At 35.1% G+C, this 15,570-nt stretch overlaps 1 protein-coding gene across 1 annotated transcript; it reads right to left on the reverse strand.

The window, feature by feature from the left end:
- Positions 1-2,478: 2,478 nt before the first annotated feature.
- On the reverse strand, positions 2,479-8,056 carry LOC143236383 (putative protein-lysine deacylase ABHD14B). Its single transcript, XM_076474648.1, has 5 exons — positions 7,846-8,056; positions 7,543-7,580; positions 6,519-6,687; positions 5,202-5,449; positions 2,479-2,797 (listed from the first exon to the last, which is right to left on the reverse strand). Exons 1-5 carry the CDS (start codon positions 8,054-8,056, stop codon positions 2,603-2,605), a joined length of 861 nt encoding a protein of 286 aa, XP_076330763.1. The 3' UTR covers positions 2,479-2,602.
- Positions 8,057-15,570: the final 7,514 nt, after the last annotated feature.

A 15,570-nucleotide genomic window follows, 5' to 3' on the forward strand; every position in this document is an offset into this window, starting at 1 on the left:
GAATAGTGGAATTAAAAGGCTGAAAGGGCGAAATGTTTGACCATAGGGTTCGAACCCCCCGATATGCATATTGTGAGTTGATACTCCTAACCATAACACCATGGCATGCTTAGAATAGTAAGGAAGGATACTTTGTCTCCTCCAAGTTTCAATAAAGGATAGGAATAGTTGGCTTTAGCTGCATTCAACCTCTCGTAGATTGGTGAGAACATTATCACTCTCATAGGTTGGATAATAGGTTATCATCCATTTAATGGATGGAACAAGTCAAAATGAACAAATCAACATCCAAACAGTTTGGCCTGAGACATATAATTATGCCATATCTCCAGAGGGAGAAGTCTCATCTGAAATAACTTTATGAGCAAAGGGAATTTCAGGAGTTTACGAAATACTGAGATAAGGCAAAAACACACAGAATGTTGTACAGATATTGATGTCTAAACCCAAACAAAATAGTGAAATGTACAGCTGAAGACTAACTCGCTTCCATTAATAACACAACAAATTTTTATAATGTCGTCCTTCCAGTAGCAGCATGATTGCAAATAAGAAGGCGTGATTCCTGACAGTTTAAACATAAAGGTTCACAATTGCTGCTATCATAGTTATTAATTTCGTAGCAAACACAGGTTAAAGCTACGTAATATAAAGTATTCTAATAACCACATTAATGGTAGATTATTTGAAGTGGGTTTTTAATAACCTGACTTAATGTTTTCAGAATAATAGGAAGAAAATAGACAGAGAATAATGGTGCTGGTTGGTGTGCATCAGTTTATCTAACACCCTGGTCCTGTGGCTTCGAAAGACGTTTCTCAGTTTTATACCTAAAAAACGAGCTTTGATGTTTCAATAACAAGAATGTCCATTGATGACAGTTTTTTAACACATTTAGGGAGTTCCCTTAAGTCCTACTGGATAAATAATATCAATATGGATTGAAGTTTTATCCAACAAAGAAGAATAATCTGAAACTGTGAAACAGATCGTAAACAAGATAAGACAGTATTCATAAAAATGAGAAATAATTTGGTGCCGACTGACTCACCCACCATGGAGTCTTACAAGCTGACATGCTACACTGTCGTATTTAAAAAAATGTAGCAACATTGGGATATAACGATCTCTACACACAAACACCAATTCTGGACATAACGTCCTCAACATCCATTAAAGACATTTGACATTGACACTCAGTAGAACAACCAACTGATTTTTAGGAATGACATTGAATCTCAGTAGACCAACCAACTGATTTTTAGGAATGACATTGACCCTCAGTAGACCAACCAACCGATTTTTAGGAAGTCAGTTCATAACTTTCCGTCTGAACGAATTAAAGTTTTAAGTGGTGTGTTGCAGTGACCCAGTTATCATTCTACGATCAGGACCCTTTTAAGCAATATGTAACTAATAATTAACTCTAAATGATTTGCTTACTACGCTATTTGAGCTCTACTGGTAATGATTATGTAAAGAGTGAATAAAATTAAAATATTAAATATTTTTTTCTAATGACACTGATATAAGTGTGAGTGTTACCTCTAGAACAGTACAATACGTACATAGCTAGCATGATATGGCCTCAGTCGATGTTTTGTTGTCCCAAACCCACTGCTTAGATGAAATAACCAAACGAAAACGCTAGACGGCTTGAGGAGATTGTCCTTACAAATGCACCCAAATTCAAATCATTTGACAAACGTTCGTGACAGCTTCTTTAGTCGTGAATAGGGAAGTGGTATCAATATATAACATGTTCAGTGAAGTAAGTACTACACATCTCAGCCAATGATGTTAGATAGTATCCTGACAGATGACAAGTACAACATAATCTTGTTCATCGTGTCAGCTTTCAAAGACAAGACCTGTTGGTCAGAGTTTCATAATCCAGACAAACTGAGATCCCAGACATGTAAAAAATGTGAGGGAATAAGAAATGGGAGGAAAATCACTCTCAATCATGTCTCGACCAGCTGGATGTCCAGATACAAACATTTTAAGAGGCTGTATAGACTAATATGAAACTGGAAAGTTCAAGCAGCAACCTGAGAATTTAGCTGATTTATGTGGTATAACAGTTTGAAGTAACAATTAACAAAGATACATCAATGGACTTATGTTGTCGTAAGAACAAAATGTACTAATAGGTAAAACAAATGTAAAATTAGTACATTATAGAACGTATCTACTTTTTGTTTGTATTTATTGTAAGAGTGACAAGCTGGACATTTAAATGCAACTATTCATTCTTCTTTACTCATCAGTGTGAATCACCTGCACATTTCCAAATTATTTCCACTGTTGTATGTCCCACAAGCAGTATAACAGTATACATAGTTATAAAATTTATTATTATTACTTCATGGATAGGTTTTTAGCACATTTCTTCTCAACATCATTGATATGGAATCTGCAAGGCAAGTGCAAAAAGAAAAAAAAATGTTCTTTACATAAAACTACTTCAAAACATGAATTGCAATATATTTCTTAGCATCCTCTTTTTTTTTCTTTGTTACAATCCACAGCCAAGAATTGACAAATCGTGAGATACATTTCAAATACATATAGTGTCTTTCTGGCTTCTGCTGGCTTTGTTTCATTGAGTCTCAGCTGCCAGCTGGTTTGCATAAGGAAGGAAATTGTAAAGAAGTTTATGCCAAAGCCCAGGGCTAGTTAGATAAGCCGGATGGTTTCCTCTGGGGATCTCAACTCCTTGACTTCTGGGTAACAAGCATAACAGAGCGGAATTTTTCCCACGATCATACTCTCCAAACACCACCAACGTAGGAGTCTAAAATATGATAAAAACTATTGGTAATTTTCTGGAAGACTAACAATAAACACTAAACGTGTGTGTAGAGAGAGGGGGAGATAATCTTGATTTCCAGAAGACTAACAATAAACACTAGACGTGTGTATAGAGAGAGGGGAGATAATCTTGATTTCCAGAAGACTAACAATAAACACTAGACGTGTGTGTAGAGAGAGGGGGAGATAATCTTGATTTCCAGAAGACTAACAATAAACACTAGACGTGTGTGTAGAGAGAGGGGGAGATAATCTTGATTTCCAGAAGACTAACAATAAACACTAGACGTGTGTGTAGAGAGAGGGGGAGATGATCTTGATTTCCAGAAGACTAACAATAAACACTAGACGTGTGTGTAGAGAGAGGGGGAGATGATCTTGATTTCCAGAAGACTAACAATAAACACTAGACGTGTGTGTAGAGAGAGGGAGAGATAATCTTGATTTCCGTATCTTCTTTCACATGTTTATTAGATGCTACATTCTACTTTCAGATAGACATGGTTTTCATGAAGAAGAAATAGCAACATTTTGATGACAGATCTAAAAGTTTATTATTTTTATTTATTACTCGCTATAAAATATATTAAATAATAAGATACCCTCCTCTCACGGCTTCGCTGGAAGTCTGACAAGTTAAAAAGATAAAATTCGGGTTTTGATACCAGCGATGAATAGCTCATTGTGTAGCTTTGTACACAATAACATACAAAAAATATTAAAATACACAGGAGAAGAGCTTTACTTTATCACAACTGACAAAAACTGAAATACTCAACCTTTACAAATATGTTTTAAGTAATAAGATAAATTCAATGAATAAATAAATTATTTGTCCTTCTTAATAATTTAACTGATAAAATTTCCAATGAACATTACAAACACAATTTAAATTCTTTGTAAAATACCACGTGACCCATAATGTGTTTTTAATAATAAATATATTATATGACTGAATATCAAACGTATAAACCTGATTTTGAAGGATTGAATGTATTGATGAAACTGGTGCTCTTTGTTTCTTAATATAACTTAATATATAAACCAACAGATAAAAGTCAAACATGAAATTTGATCAATTTCAACGTAGAATAAGAAATAACGTTTTCATTTTAAAATGTTAAGAAAGTTGAAAGTGCATCTCGCAGAAAACTAATTAGAAATTTACCCAAAATTTCTCGACTTGTTTGAAATATCGAAAATCTAATCTTGATTAATGTATCTGTTGTGATTATTTGTGTGTTTTTTAATAGTCGTGAAATACCTGAAATACAGTTTACTAGTGTATAACTGGTACAACATTTCTTTTAAAATCGTCACATAATCATAACTTGAACTTCACTACTTTAGCAAAATAAAATGACTTGTAGGGGTATTAATTTAGGTTTATAATTATTTTAGGAGAATAAATAGTAAAGTTTACTTCGTGTACTTAACTCAACTGAACAAAAGACTCGATAAATGATGAAATGCATATAAACAAGTAAACATATTTAGTTATATCTAAATCGCGATTGTAAGTTCAGTAATTGTGGGTTAATTTAGGTAACTGTATTTTATTGAAAATTTCAAGATCAAAAGTACGTTGATAAAATGTTTCTTAAATGAAGTGAAATGTGCTTACCAGGTATCTTACGTTTGAAAAGGTTTCTACCCCACACGCTTTATCAGTTATATGTTTCGTTTGATGTTGACATTTAAATTGCTTACCTTAAGACAAATTAAGTCATTTGGCGCAAGTGAAAAGTAATCCTTTAGGCCAGGGGTGTGCAACATTTTTCGTCGGTGGGCCATATAACCAACTTCATCAATCAAGCGGGGCCACTTAAAAAACAAGCTTATTCGTGTACATGCACAATAAATTAAAAAAAAATTCTCAAAATGCAAGCAATAATATTTTGTATTTTTGCATGAGTGATCATTTTAGTGCGACACTTGAAATTTAGAGTCCTTGCAGAGCTTGTCAGTATCAGCTTTGACAGAAGTGGTTGCCACTCTTAACTGACTGGTCAAATGTTCATCAGTCAGCTGACTTCTACATTTGGTTTTGATGAGCTTCATTTTGGAGAAAAATTGCTCACAGCAGTAGGTGCTACCAAAAAGGGAGGCAATTCTTTGTGCATGACGCCTATTCATGCCCTAAGGAGGCCGACCAATCGAATTCGGCCTGCTCCTCTCTAGCAAAGATAATTTTAGAAGTTTGTCGAGTCGAAGCCTGGGAATCCCGTAGGATAGATGCTTTTAAAAATATTCCATTTGCGTTGGATTACAGATCAGGCCACATGGTTAGATTACAACAACTAGGGCCACACTAAATGGCTTGGCGGGCCGGGTTGTGGCCCGCGGGCCGCCTGTTGCACACCCCTGCAGTTTAGGCTTTCACATACACTGTCAAGGGACATTTCTTTTGACTGACCATTACCACAAGGTTGTCTTTCAAGAATGCTTGTAGCCCCGGGTGCAACTGGAACATATCCACCCATGTCCGTTGAATGTTTTACCAGGTACGGAAGAGCAAAAGCTCCACTCATACTAGGACTGACCACCACTGGACGTATCAAGTTCAAGGCTTTAACTACGTCGTAAGTGAACTCGCCGCGGTTTGAGATGCGTGCCCTCTCGCTGTTACCGAAACCTGTTACAAAAATATTCAAACATAAATCTACAGTAAATAATATATATACAAACAAAGTTCGCGCCGCGTAAACTGCAGGTTAAAGGTCACCAGGATTAAACTTTTGCATAACACATTTATGTCGAAAATAAGAAATACAATTGTAGATTTACACAATTGATAAATTATTAAACATCATCGTTTAAAAACGTTCAATTCCTAAGAAAAAAGCATGCTAATTAATTACATACTTAACATGATAGCCTATTTCACTACACAAGAGATAAACAACTGTGTTTGAAACTCTATTCACAACTGGTCAGGGTCCAAAATGGCCAGGTGGTTGAGGCGCTTGACTCGCATCTGAGGGTCGCGAGTTTAAATCCCCGTCACACCTAACATGCTCACCCATTCAGCCGTAAATCCAATATTTATTGGTAAAGAAGTAGACCAAGAGTTGGTAGTGGGTGATGTTAACTATCTTCATTTCCTCTAGTCTTACACTGCTAAATTAGGGACGGCTAGCGCAGATAGCCCTCGTACAGCTTTGTGTGAAATTTAAAAAACAAACAAAGAATTTAATTTATGATAAAGGTCTTGATTACCTATCTCTTCATTCAGTGATGAACTGACACCTATATCAAAATATTGTAATGTTAAGTTAGCAATGAACTGGAGTCTATATTAAAATATTTTAATGTTAAGTTAGCAATGAACTGGAGTCTATATCAAAATATTGTAATGTTAAGTTAGTATTGTTTGTTTTGAAGTTAAGCACAAAGCAACACAATGGACTATCTGTGCTCTGTTCTGCCACGAGTATCGAAACCCGGATTCTAGCTTTATAAGTCTGCAGGTATACCGCTGTGTCATTGGGGGGGGGAACCAACGTGAGTAATGAACTGACGCCTACCTCTAAATGTTGTAATGTTAAGTTAGTAATGAACTGACGCCTACCTCTAAATGTTGTAATGTTAAGTTAGTAATGAATTGACGCCTACCTCTAAATGTTGTAATGTTAAGTTAGTAATGAACTGACACCTACCTCTAAATGTTGTAATGTTAAGTTAGTAATGAACAGAAAGCCCACCAGGTATATCCATTGCCACAGTCCGGTAGCCCATTACAGCCAGCACTTGTATTGTGCCCAGGTCCAGGCAGGTTTTGGAAGAAAACGCTGCTCTGTGCAGTAGAAGGATGGAGATGTGGAAATTGGAAGTGTCCTTAGGTAAAGCTTCACGGTAGAAAACTTTGACATTCTGGTTACAGTTATGAAAAAAAACATGATTACAAAAATAAAACAATAACGGAATATTAATCACAAACACGTTTCGTTTTTACTTTTTCAGAAAATCATAACAAAACGTCAAATTAATATGATTAACAACTACTGTTTCCTTTTAAATATAAATATTATATATAAATTGCACACTATGTTTATATTATATACGGTGGTTTATAATTTCTAACAATATTTTAGTGGTTCTAACAAATGTGAAACGTGAGGCACAACGTTACTTCTAAAAACATTTTCAGGTTCAACTTGAACCCGAAATAAAAATAACTGTGTGAATAATGTATTAATTTATACACATGGACAAGTAGTTTCTAAGTAACAACAGGTCTATATAAATTGACAAGTAAAGTTGTAATTTCTAAGTTACAAAAGAAATTCATATCTCACAAAATGTATTACACGTACCTTTCCACGCAGTAATGAATGATGAGTCAACATAATATATTCATACACAAAATACAATAATCACTTAGACGTTCAGGTTTAATTCAGTTTTCAATTCACACAATAAAAATAAATGAGTGTTATATTTCAAATTATTTTATTAAAGAGTTTATTTGTTTGAAGTGAAGACCAAAGGTTTGTGACGTTGTGAGTCCGGAAAAGTACCGCTGTGTCATAAAAAAGTACAAAATGTAAAGATCTATAATTTATTTTGACTTGCCAATGAGCGTATGTTACCGAGCACAAGCTATAACATCATATAGTATCAGGATCTACATCCACTTACCACAAATAGTGCATTTGGAATAATAGGATCTACATCCACTTACCACAGATATTGCATTTGCGGCAACAGCATCTACATTCCACTTACCAAAAATATTTCATTTGGGGCAACAGCACCTACGTCCACTAAGCAGAAACATTCCATTAGGAACAACAGGCTATACAACCACTTACTTCAAATATTTCATATGAAACAACATAATCTACATCCACTTACTACTTGGTTTATTTGGAATATGAGCATCATATAATTCTTCCTAATAATTCAGACATGTTGTAAAGTTATAAATAAACATAGAAGTTGATGGTTATTCAAGTTTAAGATAAAACCATTATAATATATTTTGTGTGTATTGGTACTCTTGTTTTTAAAACAAGTCCAAATGGTTACCTCTCGATGTGGATTCCTTTACATGACGAGGAGACCTTGTAGGACCTTGAAGGGAAGAAGAGGATTCTATTGGTTGAGAGGCGTCGGAGGCACTGAAACACACCACTTTGGCCGTAAAGTCCTGAAGCTGGGTGAACTTGTGATGCTTTTCCCTAAAGTCAGTCATGTGATCCTGTTGGACAGAGGTAACCTGAGTACTGGTGTTGAACATTCTCAACAGGTATTATGGGCAGTATGTCTGATGCTAGTGTTTGGGTATAACACTCACAAAACTATGGCATAGTGACACTGTTCTAGTTGGGTAGTGTAGCGCGTCCTCTTGCTGGACTCCATGGAGGGTGGGGTTAATGGGTAATGAATCATTCTGTATTCCTTTTGAGTAATAAAAATAATGATCATCAAAATAAAATAAAATTCATTAGTAAACGATCAATCATAAATACAAATGGCTCCCTTTTACATTCAGGAGTAACTAAAGGGGCTGATTAGCTCTTCTGAGTTTGTCAAAAAGCTACAATATGAGGAGATCTCAGTTGAAATATCTTAAACACAAGATAGCACACTCCTCATGAAATCGAAGTCCATTGGAAATATGCCTTTCAAGGTTACTCCCATGCTAATCTGAATTCCTCAAGAGAAGTGATCATGAAGAAAGATTTACTTAACATCCCTGAATCGGAGATCCTCGCTTGTTTCTCCAGCCAAGGTGTTTCGGCTGTTCGGCCTGTCTCCATTTGTAAAAGTGGAACAGTTTGGATTACAAACGTTCTGATGTTGCCGTTTAAATTGCTATGTCTTCCTGCCACTATCAAAGCAAATTATCTGTCACATGTTATCAATGCTAAAGGTTCAGAGATTCTAAGAAATCTTGTTGTAATTCTTTGACACGTGCTCGTTCTGGAGGCTAAGGCCACAACAGCTATGTTGTGAATCGGACCCACATTGCTCTAACTGTAATGGTTCCCACCTTCCATGTTTTCGTCCTTGCCCTGAATTAGCAAAGGAAAAAGAGGTGTATTTTTTGAAGACCATAAACAACATTTCTTATCCAGAAACACATAAACTGTTGTTTCCTCTTCCACCTCTGATGTATGCTGCTGTACTCCACTCTACTGGTAGAGTGGAGGTGCAGCAAATAGACAAATCTGTATGGTTCTCTTATAAAGACTTTCTATCATCATGTAAAGCGTCTTCTGCCCTCCAAGGATACACGTATTAATAAATCTACGCCTTCTCCTGTCTCTTTTGCAGCTTGGACCTCTTTCCATCGGTCCTCCCGAAGTGCAGGCCAGTTATTTGATGACGCACTCACTCATTGAATTCTAATTTCTTTAACATGGACCTGCCTCACCGTCCCGTAGCAGGGTCCTTGTGGGTTAATAGACCTCTTTCTACTAAACAAAAACTAAAAGACACTGCATACAGTTCTTCTACATAATAAAAATGGCTGCCTTCGTACAGTGGAACAGTCGAGGTTTCCATTTCAGTTTATATGACACAAAAGCCTCAATTGATTTCAATCATCCTGTGTGTCTCTCCTCACAGAAACATTCCTTAGGCCTGTTGCTGCTGTAACCTTTCAGCGATTTTCCTTGTAAAGGAACAACAAATTGTGTGATGGATGAGTTCTGCTGGTTAACTAACTGAAACATAGCTGTTAAAGTTCTGGGAGTCCCAACTGAAACGTAGTTTTGTTTAAGTCCTAGAAGTACCAACTGAAACATAATTGTTAATGCCCTAGGTACATTATGGAAAAGAATATAAATATGACAGACAATTCAAATGGGCTGCACTAAAATAATAGGAAACAATACTGGTAAGTCAGCTTATTGGTGATTTTTGTTTGGGACGTGGGAAACACATAAAACGTAATTTTCAATGAGAATAACGTAACTTTAGAAAAATGTTTATATACTCGTTTGTGACATTCTAGTAGTAAATAATTCCACAAGAGCAGAAAACATGGAATTAACATCTTTCACTTCTTCAGCATATTTCATATTATTGTCGACAACTGGAGACGGTTTTGAAACTCCTATAGCTTTGGTGTGACGAATGTGGGTTTTTAATTAAAACTACAAAAAACAATTTTGATTTGAGGGATGTCACTGACTCTCCATCCGTTTTGTCAAGAGAAAGTACCAATCTTTAGTAACAAGATAAAGAAGTGTTGTATTGTAAAACTGTACAAGTTTGGAATCAGGACAATAGAATATCGCTTCAGGAACCACAAAGAGATACAAATATAGGGAAGATTTGTATTCAATGCAAATGATAATCAACAATGTTTGGCTTTATAAAAATATCGTTGATATACAATAAATCTTGAAATGAGGTATAGTTTTTTCTAATGACGAATAACGTGTAGAAATTCAACTGAAGAGAATACTTAAGCAGAGGTTAGGACTATGAAGATGAGTTGTCTGGAAATGATAGAAGTCTAAAGATGGCAGTACTCCTCCACAGTGGACTGTTCCTGCTATTAACAATGTAAAAACAAACCATTCTTAACAGGCCTGCTTTACCCCAAATAAAAAAAACAAAACGATTGCCACATCAAATCTCTGAAACCTGTTACAAGAACTTTCACAGTTTTTGCAAGGTGCAGTATCAGAGGTACTTTTCAAAGAACCTCCTTCTTCGATGATCACAGCAGTGAGTCTGCAAGTCTACTGGCTAAAAGCCGGATTTCGATATTTGTGATGGGCATTGTAAAGATAGCTCTTTGTATATCTTTATGCTTAAGAACAATCAAAATAATTTGAACTCGTATGCAAAAATTAAAATTGCAGTGTAATATCATTGTGCTATTAGAAGTACGAATGGTAAGAACGCAATAACAGATCTCTTGAAATATCCAAATGAGAACAATTTAAGAAGATTGTATAGTTATATATAAAAATATGAGTTATTGAATAATTTTCTCAAGCCTGAATAAACTTTAGGTAATCTGTAAAAATAAAGCACAACTAATAAAGTCCCTGTGACTGTCACTACGTTCGTTTAATCTTCTGTAGCTTTATGAAATTTATTTGGCTCTATATAATTTTAATTAAACTGACTAAATGTAGAAATAGGAGAATGGTTACAGTTTGCAGGTGTTATGACTGAAATATTAATAAATTGCATCCTACCATATATAATATATCTTTAAATTTTATGACAAGGAACAAACGTTTTTCGACCCGGCATGGCCAAATGGTTAAGGCACTCGATTCGTAATTCGAGGGTCGCGGTTTCGATTCCCCGTTACGCCAAACATGCTCGCCCTTTCAGCCGTGAGGACTTTAAAATTTTCGGTCAATCCCACTATTCGTTGGTAAAAGAGTAGCCCAAGAGTTGGCAGTGGTTGGTGATGACTAGCTGCCTTCCTTCTAGTCAAACACTGCAAAATTAGGGATGGCTAGCGCAGATAACGCTCGTGTAGCTTTGAGCGAAATCCAAAACAGACCAAACCTATCCAGAATTTTACATCAGAGAAATCGACAGAAAATTATAAATCAGATTCACTGATCATAATAATGAAAAACTCTCCCATGTTTTCCACCATTGTAACTCAAAATCCACAGTACATCCACAAAAATACAGCGTAATTTTAAACAAAGAACCAAATAACGATAAACAAAGAGTGAAGAAAGCTATCTGAATTGAACAAAACAACCCCGCCCAAAAACCAACACCGAGGGTACCAAGATACCTATACCATATTGTGAAGCAAGCTCCAGTCATGTGACCTCTTTATTTTTAGTGTGTGTATCACTGTGTCACTGTAAACTACTTGTACCTGATAATGAAATAATCAGGTCGAAACGGTGTGCATTTATAATAAAGTTTTATTCGTTACTAAATCAAACTGTTTCCAGTTTATTCGAATATATTTTTCTTCAAAGATCCTTGATGAACAAAATTCCACCTTTTGAAATCATTTAGGCTACAGGGATTCAATTTTTATTTATTTATTTATGTTTTCTTAACACCATGAATGTATTCAGGTATATCCATAAATTTTTACTCCAAATGTCCTTGCAGTTAACGAAATTTTTTGTTGTCCGTAAACGTGAGTTAATCCTTCTACTATAATTTCTTGGAATACAGCCTATTCAAACAGGAAATACATAAGCTTCTGATAAATGCATAGGAAAGAATTTAGTTAACATTACCCACCGCTAACAAGAAAAATAAAATTGATCGTCACATTAAAACGCTTCCACGGCTAAAAGATCGAGCATGTTTGATGGTGAGATTCAAACCCACAATCAGTAGTAGTTCTTGAGTCGAACGACAGGTGCCCCTAGGTAACAGAATACTGTGTTAGTGTTGAATAAACAATTTTATTGTTTTAAATTAAACTTTGGTTTACTTGCTTTACTCTACCATCCGTGTTCGATTTATTCTTCACTTAGATAGTTCTGTATGCACGATTTTAAGGCTTATCTGTAGCTAAGTATCACATGAACATGATTCCGTGAGAAAGTCTAAAAAATTATGTACAACTGTTTGAAACTGTGACAGTTTTGTAAATAACTACCTGTTTGTATTTCCTACCTAGGAAGTTGCAATATTACCAATCATGTTGTTTAATGTGATATAAAATAATAAACAATACAAACTATCTTTACCTTCAGTCAAAATTATCAAACAGTCCTTAAGCCTTCTGACAATTCCATTATAAAAAATATCATTTTAAAGTCAGTTTTGAAACAGTGTTAAGTTAACATTAACATTACAGACTGCTTAGGTGTCTCCATACACATAGGTTCTACACATTACATCATATTGCTACATCTATATTATTATTACGACATTCAGTATAAAGAACTTTATAACAGGATGAAATTACTGGTTTTATATATATAGCACATAGCGAACTCAAATATTCTATTTGTAAAATACGCAAGACTTCAAATATTTTATATATGAAACAAATAGAGAATTCAATATACATTTGTGAAAATAATCGCATTATGTCTTCTTTTTTTCTCAGTATCACTCACATTTGATTAGGGTATATGTATCTAACAGGACCGCCATGACAAGGTGGGTAAGGCACACGCCTTCTTATTTGCAATCATGCTGCTACTGGAAGGACGACATTACGAAAATTGGTTGTGTTATTAATGAAAGCGTGTTAGTCTTCAGCTGTACATTTCACTATTTTGTTTGGGTTTAGATATCGATATCTGTACAGCATTCTGTGTGTTTTTGCTTTATCTCAGTATTTCGTAAATTCCTGAAATTCCCTTTGCTCATAAAGTTATTTCAGATGAGACTTCTCCCTCTGGAGATATGGCATAATTATATGTCTCAGGCCAAACTGTTTGGATGTTGATTTGTACATTTTGACTTGTTTCATCCATTAAATGGATGATAACCTATTATCCAACCTATGAGAGTGATAATGTTCTCACCAATCTACGAGAGGTTGAATGCAGCTAAAGCCAACTATTCCTATGCTTTAATGAAACTTGGAGGAGACAAAGTATCCTTCCTTACTATTCTAAGCATGCCATGGTGTTATGGTTAGGAGTCTCAACTCACAATATGCAGATCGGGGGTTCGAACCCTATGGTCAAACATTTCGCCCTTTCAGCCTTTTAATTCCACTATTCATTGATAAAAGAGAAGCATAAGAGTTGGTGGTAAATCATGTATTAAATTATAAAAAAAGAATACCAGGTTCTCTTTCACAACTACCACAACTTTAATAGTTTTCTGGTATGAGACTCGGAAGTATATATCCATTCTATTTTCTATCTTGTAACCTAGTAGCCAAAAAGTGTTCTGTCTTGTATCCTAATGGCCAAGAAGTATTCTGTCTTGTAACCTAGTATCCAAAAATTGTTCTGTCTTGTAAAGTAGTAGCTAAGAAGTTCTCTCTTATAACCTAGTAGCCAAGAAGTGACTAACTTACAGGCGATTAGTGGTACTCTCAGAGAGCGTTTTTTGTATAATACTGGTAAGTACCAGGTTCTTCCGGAGTTTGGGTCAACAAAATAAATACTGAAATTAATTGTTCTTCCTCACTTTACTACGACTGAACTCAAACTATCTTTGTAAGTTGTATATTACGGCTACTGGACAAGATGTTAGGTTATTCATTTTTGGTAACTTTTAACTCGTAAGTGGAGTAAAGACAAAACGTTTGGTCACGCTACAGTTCAGCTGGCTCTTGTCGGTCATTACGTTTGTAAGTGTACATAATACGTTCCAATGTTTGAAAGACAAGACATATAACTTGTAGCACTGTTTAACTTGGATTTAACGTGGTTAAAAAGTGATAAATATTCACAAAAACATCAAAATTTGATTTCTTTATTGTACTACATTACACAATTTTAAGAATAAATAATTTTTTGCATTTTAAAATATTCAAATTATTACATAAAAGTATAAGAGTAATTTTAAAACAATAATATTCTTTTTATCTGATTTCTTTAGAGAATTTAGTCTTTCCTTGTCACTTGACGTGTCCATAATTGTAACATTGGTTTCAATATAACTACAAGATACATTTGACAAATTGTCACATATCTAAAGTAAAAAAAAACAACAAGAAGTTTGAAAGTCGACGAGAATGTAGGATCCACCTTCATGATGATGACTTCATTTGATGGAAGTTTCTGGTTACTAAGAAGATGAACAAATATGTAATTATAAGACACTGTACGACTCTACCAAAACTGTTTTGTTTTTCACAGATTTCGTCTAAACGATAACACCGTTGTTTCGTTTTACCAGAACCTTCATTATAATTCATAAACGTCACAAAAATGGGAAGTATTAAATATATTTATATACTATCTATATGTAATATACGTTATAATGATGAAATATGAAAACAGAAATAGCCAAAAATGTGATCGTTGTCAAGTCACGGGGTAGCTTTGGTTTGTTTCGAATTTCGCGCAAAGCTACAATAGGGCTATCTGCGCTAGCCATCTCTAATTTAGCAGTGTAAGACTAGAGAAAGGGCAGCTAGTCATCACCACCCACCGCCAACTCTTCGACTACTCTTTTACCAACGAATACTGGGATTGACCGTCACATTATAACGTCCACACGACTGAAAGGGCGAGCATGTTAGGTGTGATGGGGATTCGAACCCACGATCTTCAGATAACGAGTCGAGTGCCTTAACCACCTGGCCATGCTGGGCTCGCTCTGGAGTTACAAATTTACATAAAATTTAGAGATTTATAGAAATATCTGAGACAAAACAGAAACAACGATAACACACAGCACAATATTTATTAGAAATACAGGGTGTTCGGAAAGTCACTGTGCACTTATATATTTATTAACAGACATGTTTCAGTATAAAATACAGGAGGTAAATATGAATGAGAATTACAAAAAATGTTGAATGTGACACCCGTTGGCATCAATACAGGCTTGGATTCTTCATATTTTGTTTCTAAACACTGCTATCAGTTGCTGGCTTGAAATAGACTGAATGAATGCTGTTATCGCTGTTTTCAAAACTGCACAGTGACTTTCGAAACAACCTATATAATCTAACAAAAAAGCAGATTACATTTGTAGTGTGTTATAAAATAGAAGGAAGGATAGTTTCACTTGATAACGAACCAGTAGAGAGTAGAGATCAAACTTTAACAGAAACTGAAGGGCGGTCTTTAACAGGATAATTACAATGTGGTTGGCAAAGAGTAATAGCAAGCTTTTCGTGGAACTGTTGACAGTTTAATCCACTCTGAAATACAAGGA

Source organism: Tachypleus tridentatus, chromosome 13 (genome assembly GCF_004210375.1).
Source record: "Tachypleus tridentatus isolate NWPU-2018 chromosome 13, ASM421037v1, whole genome shotgun sequence".
Lineage (NCBI taxonomy): Eukaryota > Metazoa > Arthropoda > Merostomata > Xiphosura > Limulidae > Tachypleus > Tachypleus tridentatus.